This window comes from Saccopteryx leptura, chromosome 3 (assembly GCF_036850995.1).
Source record: "Saccopteryx leptura isolate mSacLep1 chromosome 3, mSacLep1_pri_phased_curated, whole genome shotgun sequence".
NCBI classification, from domain to species: domain Eukaryota; kingdom Metazoa; phylum Chordata; class Mammalia; order Chiroptera; family Emballonuridae; genus Saccopteryx; species Saccopteryx leptura.
The window spans coordinates 91,572,148-91,598,635 of NC_089505.1; the positions used below are offsets into that span (position 1 = coordinate 91,572,148).

The following is a 26,488-nucleotide window of genomic DNA, read 5'->3' on the forward strand; positions in this document are numbered from 1 at the left end:
CAGTCTTAGGTACTATTGATTTCTCTTTTCTCAGCACCTTCCCATGGCCTGTTTTATGCTGTCAGTGACATTTCTCCTTCCTCGACCCTTTGTTTCCCTAGGCTGGTGCCCTGCCCACCAGGATTGCACCTACTACCTTTTCCTCTGGAGCCTAATCTACTACAAAGAGGCCCCTGTCTCGAGTCTCTTCCAACAGATCAAAGCTCAGCTGACATCTGCTCCAGGAGCCCTTATCCTGGAGATCCTGAGTTTGTTGGACTTTGAGAAAACCGGGTCTGTGAAGAGGCCCTAGACAATTCCTTCTTTCCTTCCTTCCTTCGTGCCTGCCTGCCTTCCTTCCATCCATCCATCCATCCGATCTTAGGAGAAGGCCCTCCCAGGGACAAAAAGGCCAATTAAGTGATTCGCATTTGGTGGGTGGGTAGGGGGGCGGGATGGTGAGCATTCTCCCTTTCCAGCAGCCAAGAGGGTCTCGGCAGGAGTGTGGATGCCTCTGAGCACACCCCTCCTCGCCCATTTGCCCATTTGGGGCTCAGACCTTCACACCCAAGGGTCTGGGGAAGGACTAAGGAAATCCCAAGAGCTAAGCCTTACTGAAGGCTTATCACGGGGTGTTCTAAGGGCGTTACAGGTAACAATGTCCTTGACCCGTGCGGGACCCAATGAACAGATGCTATTGTAACCCCTTTGAGGCGAAAAAAGGAAGGCTCGCTGTCCCTGTTACCATCACGCGGTGGCGCGGAATCTGGGGTATAGAAATTGTAGCCACGCCCCGCTCTCCCCTCCTCTTCTTGGTCGTAGTGAATGAAGCCCCTCTTGAGAAGGGAGAGAGGAAGGCAGATCAGCGGAAGGACCCGGGAGCCGCGGGAGCACGCCTGAGGGAGCCGCTCCAGCTGACAGGCCTCCGTTCTGACTTAGTCTGCAGGATAACCCTTCCCCCCGGGGAGGGCGGTGGGGAGGGGAGGGGAGGGGGAGGGGACGGCGCGACACCGCCCCCGGGGCGGGTCCAGTGCGTGGCAGCGGGGCCGCCGGCCTCTGCGAAGTTTCCAGCCTGCAAGCATCGTGGGGCCGGCCGGACGTCCCCCGACCCTGGCGATGCCACCCCTGCTGCTCCTGGCCGTGCTGGGCTGGCTGTTTCTGGCCGAAGTGAAGAGCGAGGCCAAGCTAGAGGGTGAGGGCGCGGGGCCGGGGGCGGGCGGGCGGAATCCGGGGCGGGATCGGGGCGGGAGGGCTGATCCAGGGGCTGCCTCGGTGGAGACAGGTCTCTGCAGGAGGCCTGGGCTTGCGGGGGTGTCTGGGTTCCGGCTACTTGTCTGCTGATTTGCTGTTGACTTGGACAGATCACTTCTCCTTCGGGGTTGTGGTTCCCACATCTGGAAGGGAAGGGACAGCCAAGTCCAGTTCATCACCCGGAGGGACAAATAATAGCTCTCATCATAGTGACAGTGGCTGCTATTCGTGGAGCACTTACTATGAGCCAGGCATCAGTTAAGTCTGATGGTAATCCTCCGTGAGTGTCCATCTATTATGCCCATTTTTTCAGCTGGGCAAACTGAGGCTCCTGAGTTGATTCACTTGCCCGAGGTCACACAGCTTGTGGGCTGGGAACCCGGATTAGCACCCAGGGACTTCTGGTTCCAGAGCCTGGCTCAGGCCAAGGAATCATGCAAATGAGAGACCAGCAGATGGGGTGGGTGGAGTGGGAGTGTGGCAGGGGTGGTTCCCATTGCAGGGCTGTTTGCACTTTCACCTACATCCTCTGTGGTCTGCCCTGCCCCTGCCAGGTGGGTCTCACTCTCTCCAGTTTGCGCATGAGTCAACAAGCACCTTGATGTGCGGTGTGACTGTCCAGGGGTTTCCAGCTCTGAGTGGTTGCTCCAAGGCCTTCTGGACTCCGGCTCTAGTGTTCCTTCTACATCCCTAAGGCAGATGGGATTTCATACGGGGCCCATTATCCTGAGTGGGTGCTACTCTCTTCCTCTGCCTTCCGTGGGCCACCTCTAGGGCTGCCCACTGAGAGTGTTTGAGAGCTTCAGAAGGGCATAGACTAGGAGGGGGAGCAATCCCTGGGAAACAGATCTGAATTGGCCACATCTTCCATGATCCTCTGTTCCCTGGGCCCACCTTCCTGGAGAACCTGGGAGCTGGAGGGGGCAGGGTAGTAAGTTTTGCAGACTCTTGGAAGGGATGGGAGCCACCATTTCTTTTCCTTTCTTTCTTTTTCTTTTCTTTTCTTTTTGTATTTTTCTGAAGTGAGAAGCAGGGAGGCAGAGAGACAGACTCCCACATGTACCCCACTAGGATTCCCCCCCCCCCGGCATGCTCACTAGGGGGCGATGCTCTGCCCATCTGGGGCGTTGCTCCATTGCAACCAGTGCCATTTTAGCGCCATGAAGCCATCCTCAGTGCCCGGGCCAACTTTTCTCCAATGGAGCCTTGGCTGTGGGAGTGGAAGAGAGACAGAGAGGAAGGAGAAGGGGAGGGGTAGAGAAGCAGATGGGCGCTTCTCCTGTGTGCCCTGGCCGGGAATCAAACCCAGGACTCCTGCACGCCAGGCTGACGCTCTACCGCTGAGCCAACCGGCCAGGGCCCTCTTGAGTGTTTCTTTGTACCACATTCTGTCCAATGCCACATGTCTCTGGTAAGGCCAGTAGTGCTTGATTTTCGTGAGGCTTGGTGTCTTAGTCTGTAAAATGGGCCATAACTCCTAGAGCGCTTTCAAGGAATGAGGCCTGCTGATGAGAGTTCAACTCAATGCTTGGTTCATAAAAGCATTTTCTGGCTCAGCACTGCCAGCTTTCCTACAGTATCCCAGCAGAGCAGTAAGATAGGTAAAAAAATCCAGTGAGGGAGGTGCTGGGCTAGTAGTGTGTGCAAAGGGCCTGTGGCCTGGGTCCACTCACTGGCCAAGAGCCAAGAACCCTCTAATAGCCTTTATTTTCCCTGGGCCTCTGCTGGGAATTCCTCTGCTTCTGTTTATGGGAACTCTTTCCACCCCAGACCGTCCCATCAGAGATACTCTAATCCCCCACAGTGAAGCCCAAAGAGGTGAGTCAGAGAGGGACTAACTCAGTGACAAGGCTTCAGGTGCCCTGCCTCCCAGCAGGTGATGGGTGGGGACAAAATAGACACAGGTCAGCCCCACAGAGTGTACAGGATTCAGGGTGTCGCTGAGATAACCCAGGTAAAATGCCTAATAGATCATAAGCATTCATTGATAGAGAAGAGACAGTGGGTCCCCAGGCATGGGGCCAATGTCACGCTGCTCTCAAGTTGAGGCTCTGAGCCCCCCTTGCTCCAGTCAGACCCTTTTGATAAATAAGGGATCATTAGCCCCAATTTGTAGATGGGAAGACTGAGGCTCTGAAAGGTTAAACACCTGGTATCAGGTTGCCACAGCTGGTTGAAAGTAAAGTCACCGACTGGGACTCAGACCCATTGCTCATACCCTGGGTGGGGGCGGGGTGGCTGTTGCCTGGAGACACTGCCCGGAGGAGCCTGCCCAGCTTTGCCAGACCCCGCGGACAGGAGACCCTCAGCCTGCTGGCCATAGGAGAGAGTGGAATGGCAGTTTTTCCTGCAGGTGCTGGCCAAGCTGCCCACTGGTGTTAGGGAGGAGGCGCCCCAGCAGCCCCCCCCCCAGAGACGCTCCTCCCTCCCCTGGCTGGGCTGGGCAGGTGCAGGGACGGCACCAGGTGTCCCTCTGGGGTGCAGCAAGGCCTGAGATGGGGTAGGGGACTTACTATGGAGATTTGGGGTGAAGATACTGTTGTGTACCCCTTATCCAAACATGGATTTGGCACATGGCAAGAAAGATGAGTCGTTTTCACTTTAAGGGGCTCCCAGTATGAGGGGGACGCAGAGCTCTTCTCCCCAGTGGATGCCCAGTCTGATGGGAGAGACACTTTGTTCCCAGAGAGCCCTGTGCCTGAGGGAGGAGACACTATCCTGTCCTGGGAGAATCCCAAGACCAATGTGGGCGTCTGAAAAAGGCCTTCAACAAAGCAGCATCCGAACAAGCAAATTTCTGTTGAGCTGAGGATCCGGGAGAGTCCAGACACACTGTGGCCCTTTCTCCCTTTTACAGGGGCTTCTAGCTCTCTTCCAGGGCTCACACCTGTCCCTGCAGGCTTTGGTGTAAAGAGGGAGGGACCCACCAGAGCCTGAAGCTGCTGACACCTGATGCTCTGGGGATGTCAGCTGGGCTTGGATGGGGCTACGGGGACACACCCTTACACTGCAGGGGGTGGAAATGTCCCAGAGTCAGGCGGCCTGGGTGGACTTGTATGACTCAGGAGGGGAGAGTCTGAGGAGACCAGAGCAAGGTTGGCTCCTGGGCACTGGGGATCCCATCACTTTCCATTCTGTCTGATCCAGTGTATGGCTTCTGGCCAAGCCCAGCTCGAGCTTGGAGGCTGGGGGAGGAGCTTCACTCATTCCCATCTCCCCAGAGAGCTGACTGGGTATGTCATGGCAATGCCTTGAGAGCCAAGGCCACACACCGACCATCCGGTCCCTTGCCTGGGCTGGCATTGCTTGGGACAGAGGGGACATCAGCTGGAGCACAGAGGCCTGAGTTCTCAGCCTCTCCTAGGGCCCCGGGGAGGCGTCTGCACTCCCCAACTCCCTGTCTCAGCCTGTCCGCATCATTCTTGCTCTCAGGAAGGGCTCCTCTCCATCCCTGGTCCCCCTGGGTGGTACCTGCCTTCCTGTAGCTCCTTCCTGAGGGGAGCATCCCTATGACAAGATTGTGTGGGGCTCTGTGGCCAGCTGCTGTGCTGAGTGAGCACTTTATGGACTTGAGCTCCTTGAACTCTCATAGGAGTCTCTGAAGGAAGGTTCATTATTGTTATTATTACTCTCATTTCACAGATGAGGAAACAGGCCCGGGGAAGCTAAGTTACTTGTCCATCTATCTATCTTTGCCCCTCCACTCTGCTGTCTTGCTTATCTCTACTGACCCTGAATCGGGTCATTCATCTGTAGAATTCATGGTTGGACTTTGGGCAGCAGGTCAGGAGCCCTGAAAGCCCTGAGTGTCGGGCCTCATGTGGGCTCTGGCCCCAGCTCCCATCACGTGGTGAGGTTTTTTCCCAACTCGCTGCAGGCTGAGTCGAAGCTCTGGGCAGCCCTATAGGGCCTCACTGTGGAGTATTCGGTTTCTGAGCACCAAGGCCCCGCCCACCTGATTGTGTCTGGACTCCTAACTGTAAGGGGGGGGGGGCTGGGTTAGTATGTGCCAAGTACTCAGAACAGAATCCGGCAAGCAGAAAGTGTTTAGTAAACGTTAGCCATCATTGTTATTGTTATTTGGAAGCAGAAACCCCAAAAAGGAGACTGGAGACACACCATCCCGTCCCCCTCCCCGCCCTCGCCGCCTGACTTCAGGAGCCCTGACCTAATGGAGAATCCAGAATCTCACACAGACACACAGGCTGTTTTTTTCTTTCCATGAAATGTGACACTCTTCCTGTCCCTAGCAGCTCCTGTGGACAACAAGAGGGCCTCAGAGCTGCCAGCTCCGGCTCTCTTCACCTGGGTGGGGACAGAGGGGACTTAACAATCCTGGCAAGAGTTACAGGGAGCCCTTCCCTAAGGGTGAGAAGCACCCCCCTTTCTTGGACCCTGGAGTCAGGTGGTAAGGCCTCCCCTATCCACACCTGCCTAAGTGAATCCACCCCTTCTGCCCCAAGTCCCTGGGCCCAGCCCCAGCAAATTCCTGCCAGCCCGGCCTGGGCCGCCTGGCACCAGCCCCGGCTCTGGGGCCAGCAGCCTGCCCCTCGCTCAGCCAGCTCTGCCTGGCTGGACCCCTTTGTTCTTTTTGCTCAGGCTCCTCCTGACTTCCTTGGGTGGGGGTGAAGGTGAGTCACTTGCCTTGGCTGGCTTGGCCATGCCACTTGGTGGGTCTGTACAGCTGGAAATGTGTTAAGTCCTGCATCCCAGGGAAGTAAGGGTCACCCAGTGGAACAATGATGAGTACTACAAAGTGAGGATCTACCTCTGTGGGAAGGAGAGAGAGAGGTCAGGGAAGATCTGAGAAGGCTTCATAGAGGTGGTGGCAGGTAAGAGATGTCACTGTCTCTTGCCCTGGGACATGTAAGGAGGTGAGAGAAAGGACAAAGAGAGGTAGTCCTGGCAGGTGAGACTCCTGGCTGGAGGAGGAGGGACTGAGTACATCATCAGGCTGATTACCAAGGGCCTTGAATGCCAGAGCAAGGCATTTACTTCTCATTAATCAACACTAGTAATATCTCTTAGCATGTACCAGCATCCCAACAAGGATATTACTGGCCTGATCTCGTGGAATTAGTCCAGCAGCCCTGGGATGTGGGTACCGTTGTTTTCCCTGTTTTAACAAGTGAATTTGACTTGAAGGAACTGCTGAGCTAAGGAACTGCAGCCCTATTACCCCTGTTTTACAAGGGGAAAACTGAAAGCAAGAAAGCTCAAAGACTTGCCCAAGGTCACATAGCTGGTAAGGAGCAGGGCTAGCATTCTGACCAGGCAGGCCAGCTATGGAGCCTTCACTACTCAGAGGATGCAGCCTCAAAGTGTGGTCTGGGAGGGGCTTCCTCAGGGCTCCCAGAAATGCTTTCTGGGGCGTTGTCGCCCATAGGTTTCCCTGGAGAGGTGAAGCTGCATTACAGAGCCTGGGAAGTTTCCCTTGTTAAAAAGGTAATACAGCTGCTCTGGTCAGCAGCCAGGATTTCAAGTCTGTTTCCGCTCCGGGCCAGCTCATTGGTTCTCACGGTGTTGGGAGAGTCCAAGGACAAGTGAGGCTCAGCAAGAAAGTCTGTTGGGATTGATTAGCAATGTCTGCCCTGGGTGCAGCTGTGGATGGTGGTGGCTGTATCTGGACCATTGTCTGACATGGGCCAGAGAGGTCCTCCTGGCATTCAGCATTCCAAGTGAATCCTTCCCTCTATCCCTGTGCCTGGCCTAGAGCCCCCGAAAGCCAGAGAGACCCAGTCCTACAATGCAAGATGTGGACGCCTCTGCTCTGGACGCTCCCTGTCATCTTGGTCAGGAGGGTCAGGAGAACTAGGTTATGTCCCAGCTCCGTCACTAACCAGCCGAGTGGTCTTAGGTGGCTCCCTTCCTACCTGGGCCCTGGGTTCCTGTCTGTAACGGGCATGGAGACACATCCTGTGGGATTTGGCAACACCAGTGACCTGCTCCTGCCGTTCACCTGTCCTCATCCTCCATTCCCAGTCACCGTGCCTCTCTCTGTCCCTAGACAACCTTTTAGTCCTCACGGTGGCCACAAAGGAGACCGAGGGGTTCCGACGCTTCAAACGCTCAGCCCAGTTCTTCAATTATAAGATCCAGGTAAGGGGGTGGGGGAAAAGGCGAAGGGATTAAGCAAAAAAAACCCCCCCAAAACAATAAACCAACTCATAGACACACACAAAACAAACAAGCAAACAAACACACAAACACAAGATCCAGATAAGGGGCTCCCCGGGTGGGCAGAGACAGCCGAAGGGTGGAGAGAGAGTCCAGGAGTTGGGTGTCCACCGTTTCCCAACGGACTTTGTGCTACAGGGGAAGCTTCTGGAAGCCTGAGAGATGGGGATGAGTTAGGAAAAACAAGAGAGGGAAGAAATGTAGGAGGGGGGCTGGAGATGGAGGGTGTAGGGACAGAGCCTGGAGCCGTGTGGGGAGAGGAGGGCTCCACATTGGTGTGCAGAGGCTCCCCTGGGCGGGGCCAGCGTAGAGGGCTCGGCGTTCCCAGCACTCCCTCCAGGTGCTATCGGGATGACCGTAGTCTGGAGGCCTTACCTGTACAAACACTGCTCTGAAGAGACACAGGCTAATGCCCAGGCCATCTGTGTCATGTGTGTGTGTCTTCTACGTGTGGCCTGTGGTGCTGAGCACGCGGGAAGATATTCCTCCATTGAGCTGAGTGTGTGTGCTGAGTGCCTGCTTGTGTCCGGCACAGTGGTAAGCACCAGGAGTGATAGACAAGACAGACCACGTCACTGCCTACACAACTTGTAATCTAGCAGCATTAATCCGGAAAGAAAGTGTGTTAGGTCAGATGAGTGTGATTTGAAGCAGAGGAGTGCTTCAGGCGTAACTGGATCCAGGGGTTCAAGCATGATAAAGTCTTTGTCTTTTATCTCTAGCCCCTGTTTATTTTCATTTGCAGACATACTCGCTCTACATGGTGGCAAGATGACCACCGGCCACACTCACGTGTCCCAGTGTCTCAACCCCAGCAGAAAAGACAGCCTTTCCTTAATTTTAACAGAGTAGTCTCAGGGAAGACACTGATAGGCTCTGCTTGGGTCACATGCTCAAACCATGACTATGGGAGAGGGGAGGGATGGGACACTCTGCTTGGCCAGGCATAGTCACATGACCAAATTTAAGGGGCCTTTCTCTGCAGGCACTGGGCCTAGGAGAGGACTGGAATGAAGAGAAGGTGACATCGGCTGGTGGAGGTCTGAAGGTTCGGCTGCTGAAGAAAGCTTTGGAGAAGCATACAGACAAGGAGAACCTGGTCGTTCTCTTCACAGACAGGTCAGTTCCAGGGGCTCCCCGGGTGGGTCCTCTCTGCAGAGAGATGAAAGAATATTTTAAATGAAGATCCTCCCAGGACATCTGGGATGAGGGGAGATCGCTCTAGCTAAGGTTGCCTACAGTTTTAGGGGAACAGTGCATCCCAGGACAGACCCTCTGGTGTATAGCCTATTCCCACTCTTGGTGAAAAGATGGACGGGGACCTGCCCGGGTGTGACGTGCCGTGCTCTGAGTATGAAGGGGACCGTCTCTCTGCCCTGGACGGGGGTGGAAACACGGCGGGCAGGGCCAGGGACAGCATGGCAGATCCGTTCCCTAGACTGTGGGAAGAGAGGGATGGTAGAAGCTTGGTGTCCTGGGCCCTCACCACACCCCTGCTGGCCTCTGCCCTGCCTGCTTCTGGCTCTGGCTGCAGCTACGATGTGGTGTTTGCATCGGGGCCCCGGGAGCTCCTGAAGAAGTTCCGGCAGGCCAAGAGCCAGGTGGTCTTCTCAGCTGAGGAGCTCATCTACCCAGACCGCAGGCTGGAGGCCAAGTACCCGGCGGTGTCTGATGGCAAGAGGTTCCTGGGCTCTGGAGGTGAGGGGCGCATGGCGGGGCTGGGGGGCTACAGGGGGCGCCACCCACTGCCTTTGCGAGGCTCCTCACTTGCTTGATGCCCGCATGGATGTCTCCCAGGTACCAAACGCAGGCTGTCCTGAGTAGAATTCTGATTCTTTAGCCCTTAAACGTCTCCCCTCCCCCTGTTGTCTTCCTCGTCTCATTGACAGCCACCCATCTGCACAGGGCAAAACCTGGGCATCACCCCGATTTGTCCCTTGCTTTCCCCACCTCAGTCCTGCGGCAGGTCATACCACGCCATCTCCAGAGATCTCTCAAATCTGCTGTCTGAGGTCCACACCCACTGCCACTCCCTCACTGAACTCCTGGCCATCCAGAGCAGTCTCCACACTGCTCTGCCAGCCTCCAGCCCCACCCAGCAACCAGAGGCAAAGCCATCCTCATCACTCAGTCACTTCCCACTGCCTGGAGAATCAAACCCATCTTCATTCCTGATTTCTATCCAGCCACGGGAGGGGGAGCCACCCCTGACAGCCACTTTCCCCCACAGGCTGAGAGAATTGGCACAATCCAGATGGCCTGGCCCTGGCCCTGGGGTACAGGGATCCCCTGGGGCGGGCCCTCCCTGGCTGCCCACCTTCTCCCATGTTTCTTCTCCTCACCAGTCTGTGCCATAGCCAGGGACCTGTGTGAGTTTCCCCTCTAAGTCCACATGTGCTGTGTGGCCTCGGCCTAGCCTCTGCTCCTCTCTGGACCAAGTTTCCCGGATAACTCTAGAACAGGGGTCGGGAAACTTTTTGGCTGAGAGAGCCATGAACGCCACATATTTTAAATGTAATTTCATGAGAGCCATACAACGACCCGTGTACCTTATGCATTATCCAATAAAAATTTGGTGTTGTGCCGGAGGACAGCTGTGATTGGCTCCAGCCACCCGCAACCATGAACATGAGCGGTAGGAAATGAATGGATTGTAATATATGAGAACGTTTTATATTTTTAATGTTATTATTATTATTATTTTTCAGAGACAGAGAGAGAATCAGAGAGAGGGATAGACAGGGACAGACAGACAGGAACGGAGAGATGAGAAGCATCAATCATTAGTTTTTCATTGCGCGTTGCAACACCTTAGTTGTTCATTGATTGCTTTCTCATATGTGCCTTGACCGCGGGCCTTCAGCAGACCGAGTAACCCCTTGCTTGAGCCAGCGACCTTGGGCTCAAGCTGGTGAGCTTTAGCTCAAACCAGATGAGCCCGCGCTCAAGCTGGCAACCTCGGGGTCTCGAACCTGGGTCTTCCACATCCCAGTCCGACGCTCTATCCACTGCGCCACCGCCTGGAGAGGCATGTTATTTTTTTTATTAAAGATTTGTCTGGAGCCTGACCTGTTGTGGCGCAATGGATAAAGCGTCTACCTGGAAATGCTGAGGTCGCCGGTTCGAAACCCTGGGCTTGCCTGGTCAAGGCACATATGGGAGTTGATGCTTCCAGCTCCTCCCCCCCTTCTCTGTCTCTCTCTCTCTGTCTCTCTCTCTGTTTCTCTCTCCCTCTCTAAAATGAATAAATTAAAAAAAAAAAAAAGATTTGTCTGGGAACCAGACGCAACAATCAAAAGAGCCACATCTGGCTTGCGAGCCATAGGTTCCCGACCCCTGCTCTAGAAAAATGGCTCCCGCCTGTGCCCACCAACTCTGGTCTTCAGGAACTTACCGCCTGTGTAGTGCCCAGCACCTGAGCTGGCGCAATTTAGGGGCACTATTGATCTTTCTCTCTGGGCTCAGTGGGAACTTGTCACCAAATGACACTAACTGGCAGGCTGTAGACATCCTCTCCTCAATGTAAGAGGACTTCTGAGAGGAGACAGGGCTTGTGGGTAAAGGAGTAGGAGCTGGAGGAGAGGGGAGGCTGGGAAGAGGCCCCTACCCTAGAGGCTGGAAGCTAAGTATTGTCTCTGTGTGTCCTCGTGCAACCCCAGGCTTCATCGGTTATGCCCCCAACCTCAGAAAACTGGTGGCCGAGTGGGAGGGCCAGGACAGTGACAGCGATCAGCTCTTTTACACCAAGATCTTCTTGGACCCGGAGAAGAGGGTAAGAGTGAGCAGGTGGGGCTGGGGAATCCTGGATCCCCCTCCAGGGCCTGGACCCCTGGATTGGCCTTGATACTTCCATTTGTCCATTAATTGATTCACCCATTTATTCAGCAGATATTTATTGGGTGCCCACTGTGTGGGAGACACTGACATGTGCAGGGCAGGGACATGGTAAGGATAAAAAGTCAGTGTCTCTGCCCTCACGGATCCTCAAACGGGCGACTGGAATTGACAACCTCATGTCAGGTGGTGGAGAGGCTGAGCTGCCCCTTCCCCACTCTGGCTGGGGGCTTAAGGGAGCTTGACAGGCATTGAGCCTCTCTCAGGCAGGGGAGGGGGGTCATCAAGGGGAGTGGGGAGCAAGTGGAGAAAGCAGAACCAGACCATTGCAGCCCCAGACCCGACCAGTATCCTCTGGGCAGACAGGAAACTCAGGGAGCTCTTGGGGGTCAGAATTCCTGGATTCTGCCTGGCTTATCCCCCGACCCCCATCCACACTGTGCTGTATGACCTAGGATAAGTCACTTCCCCTTCTGGGCCTCAGTTTTTACCATCCACGAAATGGTGAAGTGAAGCAGTCGGTCTTGTGCAGAGGAAACCGTCAACCTGGTCTTTTTTTTTTTTTTAATTCATTTTTAGAGAGGAGAGAGAGAGGGAGAGGGAGAGACAGAGAGGAGAGAGAGACAGAGAGAGAGAGAAGGGGGGAGGAGCTGGAAGGATCAACTCCCATATGTGCCTTGACCAGGCAAGCCCAGGGTTTCGAACCGATGACCTCAGCATTTCCAGGTCGATGCTTTATCCACTGCTCCACCACAGCTCAGGCTTTTTTTTTTTTTTTTTTTAATAATAGAGGCAGAGGGAGGGATAGATAGGGACAGACAGACAGGAGCAGAAAGAGATGAGAAGCATCAATCATTAGTTTTTTGTTGCGACACCTTAGTTGTTCATTGATTGCTTTCTCATATGTGCCTTGACCATGGGGCTACAGCAGACTGAATAACCCCTTGCTCAAGCCAGCGACCTTGGGTCCAAGCTGGTGAGCTTTGCTCAAGCCAGATGAGCCTGCGCTCAAGCTGGCGACCTCGGGGTCTCGAACCTGGGTCCTCCGCATCCCAGTCCGACGTTCTATCCACTGTGCCACCGCCTGGTCAGGCTCTGTGCCTTCTTTCTTAAATCTGTAAAATGCAATGATGATGGAATTTTCTCATAGGGATATTGTGCAGATTAAATTGTATGTATAATACTTAAAATAGTAATTGGCACACTATGAAATTTTCTCGGAGGGATGTTATACAGATTAAATTACTGTATGTATTATATATATAATGTATATATAATACCTAGAATAAAGATTGGCACACAGTAAAATGTTAAATAAATGTACATTATTATCGTGGTGGTGGGGGTGGGGGTTGGAGTGGAACCAGCTGTTTCCTGTCTCCTTCCAGTTACGAGAGCCCCTGGTTCTCTGTAAATGGAGCCACTAGGCCAGTAGATCCCGGGGCTTGGCCACTGGGTGGCCTTCCGGGGAATTGCAGCTGCCCTGATGTGACCAGGCAGAGCGGGTGTATGGAGAGGAAGTGGCAGGCTGCCCACAGTGGGTGTGACAGAGCCCTGCCCTCTGCCCGGGCCGTGCCCTGCTGCAGCCTGGTCCCCTCTCTCCCGCAGGAGCGGATCAACATCACCCTGGACCACCGCTGCCGCATCTTCCAGAACCTGGATGGAGCCCTGGGTGAGCAGCCCCCGCAGAGAAGGGACGGAAGGAGGGGTGGTGAGGAGAATGGGATCCCAGGCAGGGACTGAACCCAAGGGGGAGAAAGGGTTGGTTCCTCTCTGTTGTGCTGGGAGGCCGCCCGCCCCATCCCTGGGTCCCCAGAGACCACCTGGGAGTCCTGGGGCAGAGCGGTAGGTCTCCGCGGGCGGAGAGACGAGCGTGGTGAGATCAGTTCGCAGAACCTGCCCAGCACCAGGGCCGAGAGCAGCCTCAGCCTGGCAGGAGCTGGGCAGTGCACACAGCAGGCACCGCCCCCCAGCTCCCCACCCCCGATCCCTGGTCCTTTCAGGTGAGCCTGCTTCACCCCCTTCCCTCGTGCTCTTGCCTCCCAGCTGAAGGCTTCCTGGGCCGGGACAGGGACTGACCTGGCAGGGAGTTGGGCAGCGAAGGCCAGTTGGTCCTTAAACCCCCGCATGCCCTTGGGCTGACCCCAAGTCCATGGCTGGTGATAACATTGCTTTGTCACTAGCTGTTGGATGACAAGACACATACACACACACCGGGCCCCTCAGTTTCCCCATCTTTAGAAAAAAGGTTGGACCAGGCCACTTACTGGTGATGTTACGGTAGAAACGGACAGCTTTGAGAATCCAAGGAAAGTGTGGCTGCTCTCCCGAGAAGGTGTGGGAACAGCACACCCTTTTGCTGTGGTTTCTGGGAGTTCGGGGACCTGGGTTAATAGGTTAGGTCCAAATCACCCCTTGGGTGGACCAGGAGCTTGTATAGAGGGGCTCCCCTCACAGGATCACCCACCACAAAGCCCTCTCTCCCCAACGTCTTCTCGGGCCTGGAAAAGGCCCATCTGCCTTTGATAACTGTTGAATGAGGGAGCTTCCTGTGTTCTGTGCAGACTAACAGGGTCCCAGCATGGGGATTAGGACCCTGCCACAGGGGCTCTTTCCACCAGGACAGGATGTGTCCCCTGTCCCCTGCGTGCCCGTCATAGCAGGTGCTTCCCAGACCCTGAGCTGTGTCTGGAGCTGGGCCATTTCAGGTCTTCACTTTCTCCCCCGCCCCGCCCCCCCAGCTTCCAGCTTTACTAAGTAATCACAATAAATAATATGGGTTGCTCTGGATTCCGTGTTCACCCTGTGTCAGGCGTGGTGCTGAGTGCTTGCTGGGCACGGAACCCTTCCATTCTTATCCCCACTTTACAGATGAGGAAACTGAGGCTAGGAGAGGTGAAGTGACTGGCACAAGGGCACACCCTGCTTGCTGGCTGAGAGCTGGGATTTGAGCCCAGCCCTTCGGCTCCTAAGCTTGGCCTTGGGGTCTGACATGGGAGTGCCCTGTGATTTCTCGCCCCCAGATGAGGTTGTGCTGAAGTTTGAAATGGGCCACGTTCGAGCTCGGAACCTGGCCTACGACACCCTCCCAGTCCTGATTCATGGCAATGGGCCCACCAAGGTAGGGAGGAGCCCCTGCCCCTGGGGAGAGTGGGAGGGGGTCGGCTTCTCCGTGGGACCAAGGCCATCCGCCATCCGCCTAGGCCCTGAGAGTTCATTGGCACTGATCTCAAATCTGAGTTCAACATGGGTCTTCTTTCCTACTGTGGTGGTTGGCAATGCCTTGTCCATCCTGTTGGACCACAGGGCACAAAAGAGGCCATTGTCCTCATCCAGGCCTAGGATCAGCTACCCCAAGTCATCCACCCTCCATCACCCCAGAGTAGACTCGTTTCTTCATTTAAGAAACATTTATTGAATGTTTGCCCCGGAGCATGAGGCCTAGTCAGTCATGAATGAGACAGACTTGTCCCCACACTCCTGGAGCTATGGACTGGCCCCTGGGGAACTGGCTCCCGGTTCACAACACGTTTCTCTGAGTGAGGTCCTCAACCACCCGAATCAGAATCAGATGCAAGGGAGGGAGAGGAAGGGGAAGTGTGTTCAAAACCCAGATTTTATTTTTTTATTTTTTTATTTTTCTGAAGTTGGAAACAGGGAGGCAGTCAGACAGACTCCCGCATGCACCTGACCGGGATCCACCCGGCACGCCCACCAGGGGGCGATGCTCTGCCCATCTGGGGCGTTGCTCTGTTGCAATTCTAGCACCTGAGGCAGAGGCCACAGAGCCATCCTCAGCGCCCGGGCCAACTTTGCTCCAATGGAGCCTTGGCTGCGGGAGGGGAAGAGAGAGACAGAGAGGAAGGAGTTGGGGAGGGGTGGAGAAGCAGATGGCCGCCCCTCCTGTGTGCCCTGGCCAGGAATCGAACCCGGGACTCCTGCACACCAGGCCGGCGCTCTACCACTGAGCCAACTGGCCAGGGCCAAAACCCAGATTTTCTAATTCCACCCAAAAGCTGCTCAGTGGGAATCTCAGGGGGGTGGGGCCCAGGAATCTGCCTTTTACAAGCTCTCAGATGATCCAGAATAAAAATCATGAGCGTGCCAAGTCCTCCCTCTGTCCTCTTCCAGTGGTGGTGACCTCCAGGGAGATGCACTTGCCTCCAAGCCTCACCCAAAATAAAGTCACGTTCCCACTCCCTCAGGGGTGGCAGATGGCTGGGGTGTGGGTCCTCCAGGGGCCCAGGGAGATGTACCTCAGTGGCTGTGGGGGGTGGGACTGCCCTGGCCCCTCTCAGAATCCTCGTCCCCCACAGCTGCAGCTGAACTACCTGGGCAACTACATCCCGCGCTTCTGGACCTTCGAGACGGGCTGCATTGTGTGTGAGGAGGGCCTGCGGAGCCTCAAGGGCATTGCGGTAAGGCTGTCAGAGCTGGGGTGGGGGACAGGGGGCGATTCTGGAAGAGACAACTGTCCTTGGTGGAAAGTAAAGGGGTTACCTTCCTGTCTGAGGTTCCGTCCTCCTCCTCCTCATTCTAGCACCTTCTCCTGGAAGCCTTCCCAGACTACACATGGCTCCAGGCTTCCCCCAGGCTTTCCTGCAGCTCCGCCCCCATCCCGCATACCTTACTCCTCATTTATGGCCCACTTCAAACCACATGCCAGCCGACCTCTCCCAACAGCCTGCCATCAACCGGTCCTTGTACTGAGTCAGGACACATGCTGTCCCGGTCCACAGCAGGGGCATCCTCCTGCCTCCCTGCCAGTCCGTGCCTCTGTCCCTGCACATCCTGCTCAGAGCTCCCTGACCCAGGCCCCTTCCCTGCTGGGTCCTCATGTCTCTGGCTTTGGATCCCGCAGGCCACCCTAGGGGCTTGGTGGCCGATCAGTGACTGGACATTGCTGGACTCTGCTGCCCCCTCTTCATGCAGGATGAAGCCCTACCCACAGTCCTGGTTGGCGTGTTCATCGAACAGCCCACGCCGTTCCTGTCCCTGTTCTTCCAGCGGCTCCTGCGCCTCCACTACCCCCGGAAACGGATGCGACTTTTCATTCACAACCATGTGAGTAGGAGGTGTTTGGTGGGGTTGACTTGGTATGACTTGGGTCAAGGGCCCAGCCTCACAAGGTGGCCTGAGACCTCTGAGGAACTGACTGAACCAGGCTTATCTGGGCCAAATGGAAGTGAGCAGTGGGCTATATCCCCAAATGACTGGGTTGACTCTGGAGTCAGACTGGCTGAGTTTGAATTCCAATGCCACTGCTTATAGTGGCTGTGTGACCGTGGGCATGTTATTCAACCTCTCTGTGTTGTAGTGTTCTCGTCTGTTAAATAGGGATAATAACCGTGCAGACAGTTATTATCATGGAGCTGCTGCAAGGCTTACCCCAGTCGGCATGAGAGGCATTGCAGAAGAGTGCCTGGCACGTAGGCAGCACGTAGGAGTGCTCGTAGCCGTAGCCATTGTCATCGTTACTGTCTCCCTCCCAGCCCCGAACAGTCTCTCATAATTTGACCTGATGATAGTCAAATTGGTTTCCATTCCTTGAGTATCTCCTGGGGATTGGGAAGGCCCGGGGCCTGCAGCTCTGTGGGAAGCAGGCCCAGAATCGGCATTCCTGGTTCCCTCCCTTTCCTGCCTCTCCTTCCTGGTTGGATCAAGTCCCACCCCTCCCAGTGTTCCCAACTGAGAGCCCAGGTGCGCTCTTCAATCTTACCTGTTCTCAAGGCTACTTGCCTTTCTTAGTGTCTTCTCAGCTGCCTCATCTAGGGTCACGCCATCCTGAGATCTCTTAGCCCGGAGAGCCTGCACCCCAACCCCAGGGTCCTGGGTCCCCACAGTCAGCTCAGCTCTCTGCTGATATCACAGACATTCATTCATTCACCTGTGCCACCTGGAGACAGCAGAAGGATATAGGCCCTGCCCTTGGGAGGCTCCCAACTTCCCTGGAGACATCGAACAACATCCCTATGAATTGTGACTTTGGTTAGAAAAAGAGAAGTGTCACAGGCAGTATTTGAAGACCTACTGTGTGCTCCATCTGACTTGTTGACGCCTTACAGTGACCCATGAGGGAGGCATGGTCGCCTTTTCTTTTTACAAGGGAGGAAACTTAAGCCGAGACAGGTGAAGTGACTTGTCCAAGACCACACAGCTAATTGTAGCAGGGCCGGGCTTCGCTCGAAACCCTGTGTTTGGTTCTAAAGATCCTGCTCTTCCGCTTCCCCATGCAAGCAGCCCCAGGTGTGGGCTTTGTTTTTTAAACTTGAGAGTGTAACAAAGCAGATCCCGGGCCCCACCCCAGACCAGTGGAATCAGCGACTCTGGTTGTGGGGCCTGTGGGTTGGGGGCACTGTCCTGGTGACAGAGGCCTGGCTTGGTCAAGGGAAGAGAGTTACAGGATGGCCAGGGAAGGGCTCTCCAGGCAGAAGACCTGGCACGGGTGAATGTATTGAGTTTAGGGAAACAGGTGGCCAGGGATATGCCAGGAATGAGGGGAGCAGCCTGCAGTAGCAGAAGTAGCTGCGGTCTCTGGGTGGGACCTGCATCCTCACACACACACCCCACACACCCCCGTTCCCAGGAACACCACCACAAGGCTCAGGTGGAGCAGTTCCTGGCAGAGCACGGTGGCGAGTACCAGTCTATGAAACTGATAGGCCCCGAGGTGCGGGTGGCGAACGCTGATGCCAGGAACATGGGCGCGTGAGTTGGGGGCCCAGGGGACTGTGGGTATCTCTGCTGACAGGGATGGGCGGAGGAGCCCTGATGTCAGGGGCACCAGACTGGGAGACAGGAGTTCAGAAGGCTGTGCGGTCTCCGGTCAGTTCCTGCCCCTGTCTGGGCCTCAGTATTTCCATCAGTCAAATGGGGAAATAGTCTCTATCCAGCCACTGGCTGGAGCTGAGCAGTGTCCTTAGTGTTTAGGAAGCAAATCAGTGGAAGAGGGAGGACTGGAGGGCCAGGAGTCGATTAAGGCTGACAACTAGAGAAACAATCTCTGATTTTTTTCCCCTTTATTATTTAAAAAACACAACAACAACAAAAACAGGCACAGTAATTTGTGTTGACTATAGGAGAAGTAGACTGTCCAGATCCATGGCTGAGAGCCTTCCTACAGTGGACTAGGTAGTGAGGCTGTGTGAACTGGCTTTGTGGGCTCAGACGCGGCCTCTCCACTGCTGAGGCGGCATGTATGAGCGTGGCCGGGCTCCAACAAAACTTTGTTTATGGACACTGAACTTTGAATTTTATATAATTTGCATACAACTTCTTAGGATTGGTTGCCCCAACCAGGTAAAAATGTAAAACCATTCTTAGCTCACGAGCCACACAAAACCAGGCAGTGGGCTGGATTTGGACCGTGGACCATAGTTTACGGAGCCCCCTGGACCAGATGAACAATGTTCAGGCTTTGGTACAAGTTACCAGACGCCCTGTAGGAAGGCAGAACCAGTTTTGGGCAGTGCAGAGACCTGTGTGTGGGCCATGCTCTCCCCAGTACCAGGGTTTTTGGGGCACTTGATACCAGTTGTCAAGCTCTGGGCCTTTATCTTGAGAGTCCGGGGTCTGCATTGGTGTTGGGATCTTGGAATTGGGAGGGATCTTAGAGGCTGCTTGTCCCAACCTGCGCCAGGGCTGGCCCGACCTCTCTAAAGACAGTGTGGACAACAGGTACCTTGGCCGGCTGGTACCTGTTGACCACAGCGTGGGCAGGGGTGGAGAGTGCAGCTGCAGGGTGGCTGTGCACTACTGGGTGGGGGGGGCTGGCGTTGGAGCCCCCACCCTCACTGACCCTGCATCCCCCCGCCTGCAGGGACCTGTGCCGGCAGGACCGTGGCTGCACCTACTACTTTAGCGTGGATGCCGATGTGGCCTTGACCGAGCCCAAAATCCTGCGGCTGCTGATTGAACAGAACAAGTGAGGCTGTGGGTGGGTTGCTGTGGGTGGGCTGCTGTGGGTGGGCTGCAGTGGGTAGACTGCAGTGGGTGGGCTGCAGTGGGTAGACTGCAGTGGGTGGGCTGCAGTGGGTGGGCTACTGTGGGTGGGCTGCAGCAAGTGGGCAGGTGGGCCCTCAGAGTATGACTCCCGGCCCAGCACTGCTCATGATAGGCTTAGGCCCGGGCTGGGAGCCCTCCCCTGCCTTTCTCCTCCTCCTTGCCTTGGCCTCACCTGCTACCCTGGGCTTGCCGCTACCTGGAAACCTTGTCGTGGTCCAGAATGTCTCTCCTCCCTGCTGCGAGCCCTAAGCCACCCCCTTCCCACCCTCTGTTTCTGGCTGCCCTGTGGGAGGGAGCAGGTTTTATGGGGACCAGACCCCCCCCCAGGCCCTGCCCCAGGGAGGTGCTTGCAGGTTGAAATGCATACCTCACCCTTCCTCGCAGCTAGTTAGATCTGCCCAAACTCCTATTGGGCAGCGGGACCCCTCTAAGATGCTCCCTAACTTAGGAACGTCATCGCCCCATTGATGACCCGCCATGGGAGGCTGTGGTCGAACTTCTGGGGGGCACTAAGTGCAGATGGCTACTACGCCCGCTCCGAGGACTACGTGGACATCGTGCAGGGGCGGCGTGTGTGAGTACCTGCAGGATGGGGGGGACCCTCACTTGTCTTCCTCCTGGCCTTGCATCACGGCCCTCCCCAGTATTCCTGTCCTTGTTGCCCTCAAATACCTGCTGAACCTGAAGCAAGGAAAACTGCAGTCAGACACATAGGAGGACTTCCCAACAATAATCCTGGGCCCATTGCCCAGAATAGGAGAATCAGATCAGCACTATCATGCCCGTCCCTTGGCCCCTCACCATTGGCCCCTCCATCTTCCTCTCTCTCCATCAGTGGTGTCTGGAATGTGCCCTACATCTCAAACATCTACCTGATCAAGGGCAGTGCCCTGCGGGCTGAGCTGCAACAGACAGACCTGTTCCACCACAGCAAGCTGGATCCCGACATGTCCTTCTGTGCCAACATCCGGCAGCAGGTCAGCCGTGGGTGGGCAGTCAGAGGAGGCCTTGTTGACAGGGAGTGTGGGCTGACTTGTCACCATGTGGGCTGACTTGTCACCATAGGCCCTGGAGCTTCTGAGGGTCCATCAGGGCTGCTCAAGGGCTGCAGGGCCTGATGGGGGCCGTAGGGGCACTGGCACACAGGCTGGTCCTGGGGTCTCTGGGGATCATTTTAGCAGACCCGGTTTTCTCACCATTTATTTTATTTGCATTTTCAACAGTGCTTAAAGAAAACTAAACTTTCCATCTAAGCATACTCCAAGTAATGTGCCCAAGAGACACACTACCCTGTCCCTATGCCCTGCCTTCTATTTTTTTGTGGCTATTTCAAAAAAATGTGGCAGCATGTCAATGTTTCCCTGTGCCCCAAAATTCAGGACCAGAACACCATCCTTTTCTTGTTCTAATTCCCTCTCAGTCTTCCAGGAAGGCTTCCCTGATTGCATCCCCAGTGTCAGGTCTGGGCCAGGTGTTGGGGACATGGGGTAACCTGAACTTGGTCCTCTAATTTTATGAACTCGAACCTGGTGTGCGGAGGAGGCTGCGGTCATGCCCCTTCCCAGAGCATGCAGGGGCGGGGGAGGGTCTCTTTCATCTGGCTTGCCCTCCCCAGAATGTGTTCATGTTCCTGACCAACCGGCATACCTTTGGCCACCTGCTTACCTTGGACAACTACAAGACCACCCACCTCCACAATGACCTCTGGGAGGTGTTCAGCAATCCTGAGGTAAGGCTCTGGAGGGGTGTGCAGGGGTAGGAGTAGAAGGGACCCCAGTGATCCTGTAGCCTGAGTTGCCTCCCTCTCTGAACCTGACAACAGCTGGGACCCTGTGGTCCACCTGCCACCCTCCACCCCAGAGGGCCTGTGGGGCTGGAATTGGGTAGGGAGAGGAGGGCGTTTTGAGCAGCAGCGCCATCTAGTGGAGGAGAGTCTAGGAGTCCGAGGCCCATCAGCTGTGACTTGGTTGTGACAGTGTTCCTAGACACTGTGAGCTTGTGGCTGATGTAGCCACATGCCTCTACCTGCACACACACGCACACATGTGTATGTACATATGCAGACACCAGCTCCTGTGTGCACTTTTGTGCTCAAACAACACGTGTACCTAGCGGGCACAGGGCAACCTGCACACCCAGGCAAGCACACATTCACTTATACTGTGTGTGGCCCGGGGGGAGGAGCCCCCCTTGGAACATGCCATGGAGTTGAGCGAAGGGTGAATCCCAGCTGGCTGAGGCCAGGCCGAGGACCCCAGCCCGCTCCCCACTCCCCCCTCCTCCCTCCCCACAGGACTGGAAGGAGAAGTACATCCACGAGAACTACACCAAGGCACTGGCGGGGAAGCTGGTGGAGACGGTGAGGACTTGGGCACCCCCTGGGAACAGAGCTCCTGGGTTTACGCCAGACACCTGCTGCGGGGGAACCGAGGGCAGAGCAATGAAACTGGCTCACGGGGGGGGGGGGCATTGGGGGGGTTGGAGAGGTCAGGGAAGGGCCAGCAGGGGGCCTCTTCCTCCTGCTGGCACTCTGCAGCAGGAGTCTGCAGAGGCCCTCAGGGCCTTAAATGTGGTCTCAGCTGTAGACCATGGCCCGTGGGCCAGGAGAAGTGGGTGCTCCACTGCTTCCCCCAGAGCCAGCGGGCCTCTGCCCCCTCGATGCCCACGCACTGCCAGCTCTGGCCCTGCACTGGGAGCTCTGTGATCTTGGCCAGCTCTGAGCTCTATTTCCTTCCTCCTTCAGCATCTCACTGAGACCCTGTTCCCTGGGGACTCTCGTGGGGACGCTTGGAGGGCTCTCAGGTCAGGGTGGGGTAGGGCATGGACCACATAAGGGGTCTTGCCCTGTGGTGGGTTCCTCAGAAGACGGTGGGATCAGGGGGAGGATGAAGTGGTGCCACTCCGGACCCCCGTGACTGAGTCCCCGCCCTCCCCAGCCTTGCCCGGATGTCTACTGGTTCCCCATCTTCACGGAGACGGCCTGTGATGAGCTGGTGGAGGAGATGGAGCATTTCGGCCAGTGGTCTCTAGGAAATAACAAGGTGGGGGGCTCCAGGTGCCTGGACTGGGGCCCGGGGGGAGGCCACCCCTCTTCTCTGCCCACCTTCTGGGCTCTTCCTGGCAAGCTGGCCAACCTCCCTGGGACTCTTTAGATCAGGGTGCTGGTGGCGGTGCCTGCAGGCACTCCCGAGTTGAGGATTGAGACACAGATGGAGTGCTGGTCCCTAAATTGCCGCTGGGTGACTTTGAGCTACCTTAATCTTACAGTGCTAGGTTTCCAGTTCCTGGTTTGCTACTAGAGTGATTGAGCTACCTTCCCAGCTTGGGCATGGCATGGGGGGGAGGAGGAACCAGTGTGGAAGGGGAAGAATCAGGAAGTGGCATCACCAGACAGCAGAAGCACATGGCGTTCTGCTGAAGGAGGAGTCCCAGACCTGCACTCATCTCGGAAAGTCCAGGAACTCTTTAAAGGCACATGAGTCTCTGGGTCTGTGTGTCTGAGACCGGCCAACTCTCACCTGGCCACTGACTGATTTGTGGTTCTGCTTACCTGCCTAATCCACACGCTTTGGAGGCTGAGCTACTCTCCAGAACCTAGTCACTGGCATAGCCCATGCGTTCTGGGCTCTGGCTAATTCTTGTGCTCCAGTGACCGGGCTAGCCCTGGGGCTCTGGTGTCTGAACTAGCCTGTGGTCCTCTGCATTGGTTTTCTGTGCTATGCTACAAATTGCCACCAAGCTTAACGGCTTAAAACAACTCCCATTTATTATCTCTGGGTTTCTGTGGATTGGGTGTGTGGGTGTGGTTTAGCTGGGTCCTCTGCTCATGGTCTCAAAGGGCTGTGATACGTGTCCGCCAGAGGTGGTGCTTATCTGAGGCTCGGGGTCCTATCTCAGGCTCACAGTGGCAGAATTCATTTCCTTGTAGCTGTAGAACTCATGGTGACTTGCTTCTTCCGGGCCAGCGGGAAGATTCTCTTTAAGATCCTCATTTAAAGGGCTCACCCAGGATAGTGTCCCCTTTGATTAAACCAATGTCAATTGACTAATTTCCTTAATTACACCTGCAAAACCCCTTCACCTTTGCCCTCTAGCCGAACTTATCCCGTCAGGTTCAAGGTCAAGGGGAGGGGATTGGGCAGCAGGAATCCGGGGGCCGTCTTAGGAGCTTACCGCCCTCTCTGGGTCGCCTGCAGGACAACCGCATCCAGGGCGGCTACGAAAACGTGCCGACCATTGACATCCACATGAACCAGATCAGCTTTGAGCGGGAGTGGCACAAGTTCCTGGTGGAGTACATCGCCCCCATGACAGAGAAGCTCTACCCCGGCTACTACACCAGGGTGGGCAGACCTGGGGAGCCTCCAGGACCAGGCAGGGGTGGAGTGGCTGGGGAGGGACGGGGGGTGGGGAAAGGGGAGAGACACGCTCCCAGCTTGGGCAGAGGCCTGAGTATCTGGTCCAAGCGGGAGTGAAGTCTCCCTCTTTCAGGTGTTGGGGCCAGCGGAGGTAGGACTGCTTGGCCTCTAGTCCCTGACATCACGTGACCGTAGGATTCTGTCCTCTGTGTCTCTGTGTCCTTAACCCCTGCATCAGCGACTCCCAGGCCAGCTCAGCAGACAGCCCCCAGGCAGCGACTGGCATGCCCTTCTTTCCCTGGCTTCCCTCTGGCTCCCTCACCACGTGTCTGCTGGCTGCCTCTTGGGCTTTGTATCCCCCTCACTCAGCCCCTTCCGTGCTCAGATGTGTTTCTCCGAACGCCTGCTTTGGCTCTACCTGGGCCGTGCCCTCAAAGGGTCACCAACCTAGAGAGTCGGCGAAAGGGTTGTGAGGGTTAGATTCCTTCATTCCACCCTTCCTCCCCTTCTTCCCCTTCCTCCCCTTCCTCCCCTTCCTCTCCTTCCTCCCCTTCCTTCCCTTTCCTTCTCTCTCCTCCCTCCCTTCTGTCCTTCTTTCCTCCCCACTGTTTTATTGGTACTATGCTAGAAACTGGAGAACACGGAGTTAAACACACCTGCCCCCAGGGAGCCGAGGTCCCAGCAGCTGGGATGAGGGGCCTTCTGCACACCCCAGTCTTCCCTGGCCTTCGTGGCCTCTGACACTGGCTCTCCGTGTCACTGCCTGGCACAGGCCCAGTTCGACCTGGCTTTTGTCGTCCGCTACAAGCCCGACGAGCAGCCCTCGCTGATGCCACACCACGACGCCTCCACCTTCACTATCAACATCGCCCTGAACAGGGTTGGAGTGGATTACGAGGTGAGCGGGGGCCACCCCGGCCCAGGGGGCAAGCAGGAGGGAGGGCTGGCTGGTGAGCCGCCCCCAGGGTGGTTGGAGCTGAGATGCCCAGGACACGCCAGCACCCGGGCTCCAGAGAACCAGGGGGAAAGGGCACCGGCCTGTGGGGCAGGCTTCCTGGGAGGGTGCGTGCAGAGCACAGTTTGGCAGGAGCCTGGGAGGTCTGGAGCCACTCCATCTGGACCTGCGTCCTGTCTCCCGCCTGGCTCTGGGCCTCAGGCGATCTCCTGGCTTCTCCGTTCCCTCATGCCTTAGATGGGAAGACTTAAGAGCGTCCTTCACAGAGTTGTTGTGAGAATGAAATGAGCTCATCCGTGTAATTGCTTATGTGGCCCCATAGTCAGGACTCAAGGATTGATAGCTGTAGGTAATAAGGAGTTTAGGAGTGGCATCCTTCTTGGAAGGGGGCTGCCTTGGGAATGACTAAACCCAGGGATGGTCTGGGTATGGGACAGAGGTTTGTGGCTGGAGGGGCAATCTGGGGAAATCAGGAAGACATAGGGGTGAGGAAGGGGCAGTTCTGGGGGCCTTTGGACCCCAGGGGAGGCCTCTAGGTGCGGTCAGCTCTGGAGCCATTCATCCATCCATTCACTGACTCCATAGCTACTCTTTTTAAAGAGTGTTTTGGGACTCAGTCCCAGGTTAGGTACTGTGAAGGACACCCATAAAAGGCATCTACTTTTTTTGAGAGTTGATAGTGTACCATAGAGTCTCACAGGGGACAATTTTGCCCTCCTGCCCTCCAGGGGCAATATCTGAAGACATTTTCGCTACTGGCATCGAGTGGGTAGAGGCCAGGGATGTCCAGACAGCCCCGTGAGAAAGAATTATCTAGCCCGTAGAGTGATACTGTGTAACAGTATGAATGGACTGAGTACCACTGAACTGGGCACTTCAAAGTGGTCATAGTAGTAAAGTTTATGTCATGTGTATTTTACCACAGTCAAAGAAAAATAATTTGGTTCAAAATGTCCCTAGTGCTGTAGTTGAGACACCCAGCCCTAAGCTCTTACTTGTATCATCAGCTTATTGAATTCTCACAACCCTGTGCAATTTAGTGCCCATTTCCCAGGAGGGGCAGCTGAGGCTCAGGTTGGTCACAAAGTTGGCAAAGGGTGTGGCCAACATTTGCCCAGGCTGCCTGGCTTTTGATCACTCAGTCTTTGCTGAGTGACTTCCTTAGCCAGCCTGTGGCCGTCACTCCACAGAGCATCCCTGGCAGGCTGTGTGGAGGGCTGCTTGGCTGTAGTGGCTCAGATGGGAGAATAAGGGGCGGTGGGGGAAGGGCCCAGCTTCCTGTTGGGGAACTGACACTTCCTGTTGGGAAACTGACACTTCCCATCTCCTAGGGTGGGGGCTGTCGGTTCCTGCGCTACAACTGCTCCGTCCGAGCCCCACGGAAGGGCTGGACCCTCATGCACCCCGGGAGACTCACGCACTACCACGAGGGGCTCCCCACCACCAAGGGCACCCGCTACATCGCTGTCTCCTTCGTCGATCCCTAATTGGCCAGGCCCAGCCGCCTCGGACCTTTTCCTCTCTGCCAACAACCACTGCCCAGCAGCCTCTGGGGCCTTGGGGTCCCAGGGAACCCAGTCCAACCTCCAGGTTCTTGACCTCCCATTGCTCTTGGGGCCGCCATTGGAGAGGTCGGGCCATAGGCCCGAGGCGAGGACACCTCCTGGGCTGGGGCTTTCCTGGTGCTTTCCTGGTGCTCTGGACCCAGCCCCGGGAGAGGCTGTTTGTTCACTTTCACTGCGTTGTACCAACTCATCCATTTCCACTTGTCTTCCTTGAAAACCCAGTCCCCCTTTCTCTGATTCTTCCATCAGTGACACTTGAGCAGCACTTCCCCGGCTGCCCAGAGAGACTCTAGGGACACGGAGCCACACCTCAGAGCCTCTCCCAGGCAAAGCTGCAGCCCCAGGGCCTTCTGCTTCAGCGTCAG

The 26,488-nt window shown here is 55.9% G+C and overlaps 1 protein-coding gene across 1 annotated transcript; it reads left to right on the forward strand.

Annotated features, from left to right (window-relative positions):
- The first annotated feature begins 1,005 nt into the window (after positions 1–1,005).
- On the forward strand, positions 1,006–26,488 carry PLOD1 (procollagen-lysine,2-oxoglutarate 5-dioxygenase 1). Its single transcript, XM_066375086.1, has 19 exons — positions 1,006–1,171; positions 7,238–7,329; positions 8,393–8,526; positions 8,942–9,105; positions 11,067–11,179; positions 12,850–12,913; positions 14,265–14,362; positions 15,558–15,659; positions 16,174–16,305; positions 17,828–17,949; positions 19,061–19,165; positions 19,694–19,819; positions 20,081–20,222; positions 20,861–20,974; positions 21,539–21,604; positions 22,182–22,286; positions 23,442–23,588; positions 24,376–24,501; positions 25,890–26,488. The coding sequence occupies exons 1-19, from the start codon at positions 1,096–1,098 to the stop codon at positions 26,043–26,045; spliced, it is 2,184 nt and encodes a 727-aa protein (XP_066231183.1). The 5' UTR covers positions 1,006–1,095; the 3' UTR covers positions 26,046–26,488.